This window comes from Streptopelia decaocto, assembly GCF_964273445.1.
Source record: "Streptopelia decaocto genome assembly, chromosome: 3".
NCBI lineage: Eukaryota > Metazoa > Chordata > Aves > Columbiformes > Columbidae > Streptopelia > Streptopelia decaocto.
In genome coordinates, this window is record NC_138656.1 from 115221558 (window position 1) to 115233736 (window position 12179).

Consider the following 12179-nt stretch of genomic DNA (forward strand, 5'->3'; position numbering starts at 1 on the left):
GGAGACAAGGGTGAGGAACACCATGGCAAATACTGTATCAAACTACAGTACAGACCCATATTCACTGCAAACTTTAATAAGCAGCCGAGTCCTCACTGATTTGGGGGAAATTAGAGTAATTTGGGGTTCTAAAGTATCCCATGACAGTGAGTTTATCCAGAAAGAAAAGCACATAATCCACAATAGATGGGAAAGTCAGCCTGGCTTCCTTGGTTTGGCCCACCTCCTTCTGCCCTACCAGCACCACATATTCCCTCTCTCGATGAAGCTGAGACACAGGGACAGGAGTTGGACTCGATGATCCTTGTAGGTCCCTTCCAACTCAGGACATTCTATGATCCTATGAGAAGTCTCAGCGGGTACTTCGAACTGCTGGCTCTTAAATTTGCAGAGAAGGCAACGAATGCTCCACAGCTTTGTTTCCAGTCAGGCTTATTTAAAGCTCATCTGAAGTTTTCACCTCCCGAATCTGTAAATGCTGCTGCTGATTCATAACGAGGCATAGAAGTACTCTATTAATCAAGCCCAGCAGAACATTTTCTACAGGAGGCATTTATGTGAATGAGAGCAGCATATGAGGTTACACTTAGCTAGGAAGAAAATTACAAGGGGATCTCAGTTCTCATGCTTCAGGGCATAAGCTGATCACCAGATGGGGTCGGGAAGAATTTCACCCTCCTTCATTCCTAGATATAGTGTTGCACAACAGGTAAACTATGGAGGCACAAGGAAAAAGGAGAAAAGCTGATTATAGCCCCAGATTTTCCCTCTGCTTTCTTAGGAATTATGTCCCCAGACACTGCCAGACACGAGACAGTACCTTAGAAAAAATTTTGGGTTTTAATTTGGCAGTTCTTACCCAGAAAATGATGTACATAAGAGCCCTGATTTCATTCATGTCCAACTAATAAAACACTAAGCAGAGCCAAAATATCTGCTCTGGGAAGCTGGTGGGCAGCAGGTACTGTCTAATGAGTACTATTGACATATTTAATACATTACAAACATTTTACACTAGTTACAGCTAGACTTCTAAATCTAGGAGAACTTTGCCACAGCTCATGGGAACATTTTTTTAATTTCTGAGTGCTTTGGGCTCAAATTAACCCACTTCTCTTTCTTACTGCAAATTAATAAACCAGTTGAAGTTAAGAAAGAAGAAAAAGAAAGAAGAAGAAAGCCACAACACTTTGTTAAAACCGCTAAGTTTCAGCTGGTATCATGTCAAAACCACTTGAAACATGAAACCAGAAATCTTCCTAGGTTGACTCAAAGACTATGTCTATACCAGGAGTGCTTTACTCGTGAAGGAATACTGGTATATAACATTGGCAAAGGTCTCCTGATATAGATGCAACTATAGCAGCAAAACGGACTTTTAAACTGGTCTAGTAAATTGAGCCAAGAGTTATTTGAACGGACTTGCATCCAAGTGAAGTTCTCCAGGAGTTCTAGCAAGTGAATTGGTCAGGGGCAACACCTCTTCACACCCTTGATAAACACAAATACGTCAACACAAGTTTTGAGTGTAGAATGGCCAAAATTAGGTAGAGATTGTTGTGAAACTCTTTTGGAAAATGTAACCAGCTCTGAATTTAGAAAAATGTCAAAATTGGTTTATTTTGTAGGCTTCACAGTTTCACTGCAAACGTCTGGCATAGCTGCAGTTAAACGTCTCGCTTCAGTCTTATAATCTGTGACACATGGTACTTTATGATTTCTCTCGGCACAATGAAATGTGTCTCTCAGCATGCAATCATAAATGTTGCATACAACCCTCACAAGCGATTTCTCCATAACCCAGTTTGTTTAATCATCGAATCACAGAATAGTTTGGGTTGGGAGGGACCTTCAAAGCTCATCCAGTCCCACCCCTGCCATGAGCAGGGACATCTTCACCCAGATCAGGTTGCTCAGAGCCCCGTTCAGCCTGGCCTGGGATGTCTCCAGGGATGGGGCATCCACCACCTCTCTGGGCAACCTGGGACAGTGTTTCACCACCCTCATTGTAAAAAATTTCTTCCTCATGTGGCTTGAATCTCCCCTCCTTTAGTTTAAAACCATCACCCCTTGTCCTATCACAACAGGCCCTGCTAAAATGTCTGTCTCCATCTTTCTTATTGGCCCCTTTTAAGTATGGAAAGGCCGCAATAAGGTCTCCCTGGAGCCTTCTCTTCTCCAGGCTGAACAACCCCAACTCTCAACTCTAACTGTCTCAACAGTGGTCAGCACTGGCCATGAGAGAAGATTGTATTATTATTCTGATAGAAAGACGGTTAAGTGCTGTCGCTTCCCTCAACACCACTGCAAAATAAAAAGGCTGAAGAAAATGTCCATTCTAATATGCACTAATATGTACGATTACACATAGGAAGGATGAGGCAGAGCAATGTGGCAGGTAGAATTTCACCAGATTCCTACTCAGTTTACCCAGATTGACTATTTTAAACTTATGGCAAAAAAAACCCCAAAAATAAATAAAAAAACAAAATACATTTTCAGCTTCAAACACTATAGAAAAATCCACTTCCCACCTAGCTTTGCTTGGAACAAATTTCACACTCTGTAACAGCCTCTTTTACTGCAGTTGAGACACAAATATCCATAAGCAATTACTACTATTGCCTGTGCAAGTCAAACCTATGGTTCTGTCTCTTACCTGTAATCTGACTCTGTCCTTGTGGATTAAAAGGACTTGGTGCAGAGTTCAGAGAGGGCCGTGGGCTCTGGGTCGGGACCCCTACTCTCATACTGGGATGAGGAATGCGCCCTAAATCACTGAGGCGTTCAGAGAACAAACTAGGTTTAGAGTCATCAAGCTTCTGTCTGTGCCCTGGAAACAGCAAATCATAAAATAAAAGCGTTAATAACAGGATTTAGTAATTTAACACACCCAAAAAAAAAATCCCCCAAATGGTCTCTAAGGACCTGTTATTAGACTTAATGGACTTGTATCTCAGCTACCCCCAATAACACAGCAATATTGGCTGCGGGTCTTGTACTTTGGACATAATTGTGCTACTGAAACCCTTATCAAGTAGGACTGTGACCATACAGATGTGCAACATGTTGCAATTTGGATCAAAAGAAGCACTTAAGAGGACACCCACATAATGTCTTTTTTGGGTTTTTTTTTGCTGCTTTAACTACACTGGGTAGTTAAAGGGGCAAACTTCTTTTCCAAAAGCAAGCCTCATATGTAAGTATTAATACATGTTATCAAGTGGGACAATTATTCCAATCCTGGTTTATGCTTTGTGGATTTTTGCTCAGAAAATGAAAGCTTTTCTTTTTTCTTTTTTTTTTTTTAATTATTACTTTATTTTATTTTAACTCTGTCACAGTTAGTCATTAGTTTTCATTCTGCTGGGAGATTTTCCAAAAGGTAAATAGTCACTGTTATTTGAGAAGAGCAGTTATTACAAACAAAACCTTCAAAGCAGCTGGCCAAGGCTGGGTCCTACACTCCACTGCATGGTCAGCCTTCCTCACATCTCCCATTTCTCTCCCCAAAACCAGGCTAACTGCCATTGTGCTGTATGGCCACATTGGGAACACTCATTTATGGGTGCTCAGTTGTCAAAAAATAATGGCAAAAGCAACACAATGCCCCAAGCGGCACAGCTCATATTGTCATTGAGATGTTTGAAGAGTAAAGGCATTTCTTCTCTGTTGTACTTCTGCTCTTAGGTTTAATTTCTTTCCAGAGCAGTTATAGGATGCTCCTCACCCAATGGCGCCTATGAAAGTGAGGCACAGAAGGTGTTATTTCTATCATTCAACATAAGGAGAAACAGGCATGCATAGAGACTAAGGTCAGGACTAATTTTGCTTAACTTCAGCCATTCATAAATCAGGCATCTAGTCTAAACTCTTCTAATGTAGACTTCCTCTACAGTTAATGGAAAGAAATAGCTACTTCCAGAGGGCAATTAATCTCATTTGTCTCTGACACCAGTCTTAAAACGGCGTGATTCACCTTCTGAATTTGCTTTCTCTTCCTTCTCTGATCAGAGAGGGAGCACACATGACTAGTTTAATTAGACACCCTCAACATTAGTCAACATTACATGGAATGAATCTTACCAACCAAGGTCACACAAAAAGCCTCTGGCAGAGCTGAAAGGGGGCCCAGACCCTCTGATTGCAACCCAGAACCACATTTGCCTCCATCCCTGTAAGCAGTGCCAGGGCACAGGCACAAGCAAAAACCGTGTGGGATATTCTTACACTTTTAACAATAAGGACAGTCCCTGGTAGGGGAAGCTTGAACCCTTCCAGATGATCCTCAGTGGGTTGAGATAATCTGCCCTGTCCCTCAGCAGTGTGGACACAGCCGCCTCTCTGGAGACTCGGAGAGTTCAGCTTTGCAGACATGGTCAGATTGTCCCATTAGTCTTGGGGCCAGAGAACCAATTCTGGCATTGGTTAATTTATTTTGAAAGCATAAATGAGGCTACCGAGTCTTGAGATCAAACTGTCAGGCTACCACTCTTAAAAAATGATGCCTTTAATGGTGTCTATCACCACAGTACTGAAGAACATGGGTTCACATCGTCTGAGACCATGGTGCCCAAACATGACTGTAGGCAAAGCCATGTCAGTTCTAGACAGCTAAATCCAAACTAGATTCAGAGAAATCATGGCTCTGGATAGAGAAGCGAAGGATTCAGGTTGGGAGATGAGAAGAAACTGGATGGAATTCAGTTTTGGAGAAATTTCTCTAGCAATTTTTAAAAGTTGATTAGTTGACCCATTATTTTGTACTTTGAAGGATGGACTTTTCTCCCCCTGGATGACTCAATATAAAAGCAGGGGCTAGGTGGGAGATTTGTCCTTATGGAGAGGGTTTTGCTGTTTGTTAGAGCTGACACTGGTGGCAACTCCCCTCTTCAGGAAGTATCAAACACTTCAAATTGGGGAATGATTTTTGGTGGGCTTGTAATTCCGCAATGGCAAGAGGATAACATCTAATCTCGTAGACTTTAGCATTATCTTTTCTATTTATTTAAAACACAACCTGTACAAGCTGGGTGCTGCTAAATCTGAATGACTTTCCAGCCACACACAGTCATTATTCTCTTGGGATTTCTCCTTCTCCATCTTCTGTTCCTCCATAATTTTTACATATTTGCTTTTCCATTTGCCAATTGTATTTTCTGCTCTGTTTTTTAAAGGCAGCCCCTTCCACTCCCCTTTTCTGTTCTATTCATTCCTAATCACATTTCAGCAAGTTCAAGAGGGCTCAAAATATGGCAAACAGGCCTCGCACACCAGGGCTGACTTTATCTGGGAATGAATGCATCCCCAAAGTGAATTTTATTCTGAATTTTCCGAGAAGAATCCTGTTCTATGTTTATACAATTTCTTTTTTGCTAAAGAATCATTAACAAATGGGAGCAGAAGCTATTTTAACTGTCTTCAGATAACTCAATGAACATTTGTTATATATTTGTTATATAGGTCACTGCTCCTGCATCAACCCCCAGCTTTGTTTCTATCACGCTCTGTTTGCCTGTGCATAGCTTTGCTAGAAAAGCATTTACATTTAATTATGTGTAGTAGTATTATACTGAACTTGGTCTATCACAGAAAGACAAAAGTCAGCAGGACAGCAGCACAGTTTAGTGTAGGCATGGCAAAAAAAAAAAGAAGGAAAAAAAGAGGGGGGAAAAAAAGGGAAAATATTCCCACATCTGGCTGAATTGAAATGAGTCGTGTGGGTTTGGGTGTTGCCATGTCCCCCCTCCAAAAAAATATTAGGGAAAAGAGCTCCGTGCACATCTGGAAGACCCCAGGCATCAATGGAGCTGCAAGTCCCCAGAAAGCAGCAAGGGGCCGAAGGCAGACTTGCCTTCCCCTTCTGGACATTTAAAATTTAGGGTTGTAACATGGAGTCATGTTGTGACAAAGAGATCCACAGAAGGAGCCACACTCCCCTGGTGAAACGTCCTGACGAGATGAGGTTACATTTCAGCTTCGCATGTTATGGGTTACTGTGCTTTGATAAAGGCCAAGTGTCCCCATTGAAAGCAAGCAGGAAAATCAACTAAAACTTCATATTCAGGAGGTGCTCACAAAGAAGTGAAGGCAACTTAAATAACTCTCTTGCCCTGATTCCTGTGCAGGAAAAAAAATCCTATTAAGTACAGAGGAGCCATGAGGTATGGGCTGAAAACACTCTAAAAAGGCCTTCTGAGTAGCACATAAGCAGCAGCAATGAAATATGTGATACATGTTTAAAACTCATTCCACAAGCTGCTTTTCATCTCTCATTGATATATGTGTCCGTTGACAGAGAAATTCCTGATCCCGGGGGAGTGTGCTAAGAAAAGCTGTGTTCCTTGGTCTCAATCATGAGGCGTAATTTTATTTCAGGAAAAAAGATTAGGGTAGCAAGTGTGGATAGCTCAGGGCGAATCTGTGATCTGCTGCAGCAGTGAGTACATTAAAAAGCAATATAAAAACCCTACATAAATAGAATTAAATAATGCTGCAGCTATCCCAATGCCTGTAACACTGCTTTTAGTGCCGGTTCCTCTGTTATTAACACAAAGATGATTTTGTGGAATGGACTGGGCTTGGAAGGGGACAAAATGGTTACAGACACAGGCAGTCTGGGATGTGAAATGCATCCAAAAAGACTGAGGCTGTCCCATGGGGCACTGAGTAAGGATGGGACCCAGTGGCCATTGGAAAAGATCAGGTAGCAGGCAAGGAGATGGGAAAAATCAAGAGTTAGTAGACAAAAGCTACACAAGCTGTTCTGATTTGTCTGTTGTCATAGTAAAAAGCATGTTACCCTGTTTCCTCGAAAATAAGAAAGGGTCTTATATTAACTTTTGCTGCAAAAGATGTGTTACAGCTTATTTTCAGGGGATGTCTTATTTTTCCATGAACAACAATCTACATTTATTCTTGCACAAAAATAAGCATTTATTCAAATACATTCCACCTTTATACAAATATAGTCATGTCATCACATTCTGTAACATCTGTCCTGCTGCATTCTATCGACAATAATTGTTACTTTTTTACATGTGTAGCTGCCTGGACACTATTTAAATTGACTTTTTAATAAACTGTAACTAGGGCTTATTTTTGGACTAGGGCTTGTATTTCGAGCAGTCTCAAAAATCCTGAAAAATCATGCTAGGGCTTATTTTTGGGGTAGGTCTTATTTTTGGGAAAACAGGGTAGAAATCTATGGTTTGTTCCAAGATGATGAGCAATATTCTGGTCTCTCACTGCTACTTGGCTATTTGAAGCCAAACACATACCTGAGTATTAGTTTCTGGAGACAGAAAGCATTGCCATTAACCAACCCCAGTAGGACCCTGGGCCATTTTACATGAGCCGAACCAGAAAACAGTACTGAGAGAGTGCAAAAAAGCCAATGCAAATTTTATCCAGCCAAACTGCTGCTTCAGCTGGCTGGTCCAGGATGGCCCCAGAATGTGTTACAACGGCCCACAGGAGCTCATGTTCAGTTATCGCACCCCAGGCATGGCAGAAGATGTGAGGAGGCTTCATCTCCCGCTTAATCATTTCAGCTTAAACTAAACGGAGGCATGTCTTCCAGATCAAAGCGCGGCAATCTTGAGCCTGCTGGATGTGGTAACTGGAAAGGGACGTGAGCTTGTCTCTCATCACTGAACTTCCACCGCTCCGCTGGAGAAGTCAGGATGTAAATCGGGCCATGGAAGAGGCTGACTTGCAGAATGTAAATGTGGTGTTGATGCTTGAAGATTTTTACCTCCTCGGGGAGGAGGGGTATGTGTTTTTATCTTTCAGCTTGTGGGTGTGGAACTGAAAATTAATCAGATTATGCTACACGTGGCCTCACCAGATGCTGACACTCAGGGACTCCCTTTCTTTGTACCGTGTACACCACCCACTAGTTTTTTTGTGTGTGTGTGTGTTTTTTTTCTGGTACCAAGGAGATCTGGTTACCAGATTTTCAACAGATGCTTTTATCATTCTCAAGTGGGTTAGCTATTTTCAGTCATCGCCCATTTCTATCTTTTTTTCACTTTTGCCTTAACAACAATAAGTATCGTGGGAGTCAGGTGTCTCTGTAAAAGAGCCAAGGGAAGGCACAAAGGTCATGAAAGTAAGAACCTGTGCTCTCACCTGCTGGGGACACATTTTCTGGGACATGCCAAGCAGAATGGGGAGTGATGACCCAATATGAAATACCACCATGGGTTGTGTTTTATATATGCCATGAATGCACTAAGCATCAGTTAGTGAAGTTTGGAGAGTCACTCCATAGCTGGAAAGGGCAAACAAAATAAAAATGCTTTGAACTCCAAGGCTAGTAACTAAGGCTTTCTATGGCTCTGGATTCAGTGCTGAGATTGAAAAAGAAGAAAACTTTAAATGGAAAAGTGACTTTCCTCCAGGCTAAGGGGTGGCAGAAAAAAGAAGATTCACCTAGTTCACAAGCTATGAATGTACAGCCTATACACCCCAAGCTTTCCCTGACATCAAGAGAAGCACACCAGAGCTCAAAAACACAAGTTTTTATTATTCCCACTGCTCTTCAAAGATGAAGTGCTTTAAGAAGGTAAAGAATTGGCACATTTTTTCCTACTAACACTATTTGTCTTTGAGACAAGCACTCCAATTATGTCTCTTTAAACACCAGCACACTAGCGACATACTTCTGTGTACACACTATAAAAGGCAATTTCACACCACAAAAAAAGGGTAGGTTGCATGCCCTCTGAATTTCATCATAAATTGTCCTTAAATTCTCTTTGGATGTCTTCCTGAATTTCATCCCATTTGGCCCTATAGATCAGATGTAACTGGAAGATGCCGATACAGGCTTGACTGTGAATTCAGCTACAGGCTTGTAAAGGTGAAGTCAAGGGAGCCACATTTATGCCACGGAAAAGGAGTTCAGACCTGAGCCTAAGGCTTCTTAACAGCTGTTGTGCAGAGACTGAATAATGCTGAGCATTCAGCATGAAGCAAAAATAGTCATTGTTCTGTTACAAATTTCAGTCAATACATCATTGCAGTGAGATGTCACACCGAAGCTGTGTCAATCTATGCACTGGAGGTAAAAATAAGAGAGCCATAAATCAGCAAAAGCCCAGAAGACGCACATCAGCTCTTTTGCAAGGAAAAAAAGTCTCTGAAGCAAGTCACAAGGGTCCCTTTTGTGTCCCTTGTCTTGTGACAAACTGTCATCCCTGGGCTGGCTTCCCCCCGCCCAGTCCTACCCAACGCACCTAATACAAAGTTCATTAAAAAAAAACCAAAACACAAGAGCCAAACAAATTTTACCCAGGAAAAGGGGAAAGCTTGGAACCCTTCCAGTCTCTTGGGTAAAGACACAATTATGAGAAGAAAAATATAATCCACCCAAGAGACATAATTACATAATTAGGCCATAGGAAAGGTTCTTATAGTTCATAAAACAAGGAGCTACATAGGTGCAGTAACTGCAGTTAATTCACTCAATGGAGAAAAAAAAAAGATGTTTGTTTTTTAAATAGCTGAAGGCACCAGTTTGCATTAGACTGGAGAGCTTATTCTTGCAACTGCACACAGACCCCTATTAGTGTCAACAGGAGCCACTCAGACGCAGGCAGAAAACAAGACCCCATGTCTTTGTGTTCTTAAAAAACATACTTTTTTTTTAACCCAAAGCAGGTAAGCCCTGTACCTGAAACTACTGCAGAGAACTGGAAATAAATAAAGCCAGAGGAATGTACGCTGTGGATGGGCTAAGGTCCTATCCAACAGATTGAACGTGGCCCATTGCCAAAATCCCTCTGAGCTCCTCCTCCCTGACCCCTGCTCAGCTGAAGGTCTGCAGATACTGGTATGGTTCCAAAAAGGCCAGATCCAGCTCCCAGAGGAACCAGTTATGCTACTGGCTTCCCAGAGCTGTGCCTCCAGCCCGGGGTGTGCAGAGGAACGGGCAGGTTTGAACCTCAGCATAGAGGTCAAGCCTATGGAGCATCCCTGGTGTCGATGGTCACCTCCCCACTGACTTACTGGGAGCAGAAGCAAATGTGGACTCAGCCCATCTCGCAGGCAGCCAGCCCAGTGCAAGACGCAGTCAGGGCTGCCAGAAGATGGAAGGGAGGAAAAGGAAGGAAGATTGAGGTGAAATGTGTCCCTTTGTGCCCATAGGAATGACTCTAACTCAAGCATTTTGAAGTCTTTGAGGATATCAAGTGCTATCAGTGCTTTCTAAACTTCAGCTGGGGTTTGTGAAAAGCCTGCATCCAGCCAAAAGACAGACCCAGAGGTTGAGGGTTTTCAGCAAACTGCAACAGCTGCAAAGGAGCCTCTTGCTCCCAAAATTTCTCTACCTAGAGAAGTGAAAAATGCCTGCTCAGAGCAGGGCTCCAGGCTGCAATGCAATGAGAGACTGACGGGGGCACGTGGCAGGGACTGAGCTGGCTGGGAAGCCTGCAAAGTTGTGTTAAAGCAACAAAATGGGAAGATTTTAATGAATGAAGCCAAAAAGGTGCTTTAAGAAAAAGGACAAGCAGAGCAGGATGGGGCTCGAGTGGGATTGTTTTTGCACTGGTTCACTCCCACCTTTCAACTCATCCCAGCATTGCAGGATCCACGCTGCCCTCTTCTTTTTGAAAAGGTTTTGAATTCGGACTTTGGATCCTGAAGCTTGTTCTGCGAGGCTGAGCAACACATCCGCACAAACCAGACGGGTGAGGGAGGGAGCAGGTGGGACCCCCTTGTGCGGCGATGCTCTGCCTTCACCTTCGCAAATACAAAGGAATCTGTGTGCACGTGTGCCAGGAAAGCAGCTAAACATTGCTGGCATCGGCGCTCAGAGACATTAAAGACGTCTCGTATAAACAGAGGCTGTCACGCAAGCCTCGGTCCCTGCCTTAATTCCCTTTGCATGCTGATATCTGTTATGTTCTCCCCCTTCTCCTCCTTCTTTTTTTTAGCAAAAGGGGGGAAGAGGGAAAACCTCTCCCGCAAAAGCACAAGAGCTCCTCATTCTGACTTCATCACCCTCAGCCTAACCCAGCCATTATCTTTTCAGAAATAAGGGTTTCCTCCCCCAAAAAAGGCAGCTATCCTGTAAAGAGCCCGCCAACTTCTGTTGCTTGCTGCAGCGACCGGCAGCAAAGATCATAGCAAAAGGGGATGAGGAGGGGGGGAGAGAAAAGAAATCTCCTTGAGCTGGCCTCCCTCCAGCTGGCAGGAGGGGATGGTTTTCTTAACGCTTGCGAAACCCGATTACTTTAAAAGAACGAAAAGGGGGAGCGATGTAAACACATCCATTAAAACAGATTTAAGGCGCTTAGTTTAAATCTAGTCTAAGAGCTCTCCAGTGCTACGCTGCCCTGCTCTCTAGACATCAATAAGGTGCGTTTTCATTTTTGGTTTTGTTTTACACCCCCAAAAACAGAAGCGTATTGCAGGCTGAATGCTGCGGTCACAACGGGAATTCAGGCACGGAAGAAACAACAGTTAAGCAATAATAGATGGATGAGTGCGTGTTTGCGCTGGATCTTTCAACAGATTGGTTTGCTGCATTAGGAGACTACTGTGTTTATAACCACGCAGCAAGTTTGAAGCAGATTGTTTAAACTTGATTAAAATGGGATATTTCTAAAATAACCATACTAATAAAACTCAGATGGCTAAAGAAACCTGAAAACAGGGTTAAAAATTAGAGACAAAAAGAAGATGCCATTTCAATCTACACTGGCAAGGGTAACGTGATATAAACGCCAAAAGAAAACAGTCTTTACAAGTTCGACTTGAAGGATTATCTTGTGTATCAGCACCCTCTGTGGCAGAGTAGCATTTATCCACGTATCCACCCATATTAATGCTGTTTCACAATTTACTACAGCCGTGACAGACAGATAATTGCTTTATCCACCCAAGTGTAATAAACGGAGTCTACTATGTTAATCCTCATGTTCTTATTGTCTGCGAATGCCAAGTAAGGAAGAGACATATGCTGAAAACCCTTCCCTCTCCTTCCAAAACTACTGGAGTTTACTTGCCCTCAAACCTGCTAAAGTGTTCTTATTGCATTCCACTCCCCTGCTTGCAGCACCAAGTATTTTGAGTAGTATCAAGTTATTGTTACACAAAGGGCACCTACACTCAGGCTATATGGATGAAGAAGCCAGGATGCAGAAGGAAAAAAAATACTTAAAAAATTAAAA

At 42.6% G+C, this 12179-nt stretch overlaps 1 protein-coding gene across 4 annotated transcripts in view; it reads right to left on the reverse strand.

Moving 5' to 3' along the window:
- The window catches only part of RUNX2 (RUNX family transcription factor 2), a 228361-nt gene that overhangs the window by 106678 nt on the left and 109504 nt on the right, over nt 1–12179 (reverse strand). For 3 of the 4 annotated variants that reach the window (XM_082049026.1, XM_082049027.1, XM_082049029.1), the window contains one exon: nt 2660–2833. The exons of the other annotated variant lie outside the window; for it this stretch is intronic. In XM_082049026.1, coding sequence (XP_081905152.1) covers nt 2660–2833 — 174 coding nt within the window. The remainder of the gene's footprint in view (nt 1–2659; nt 2834–12179) is intronic. 4 annotated transcript variants of the gene reach the window in all.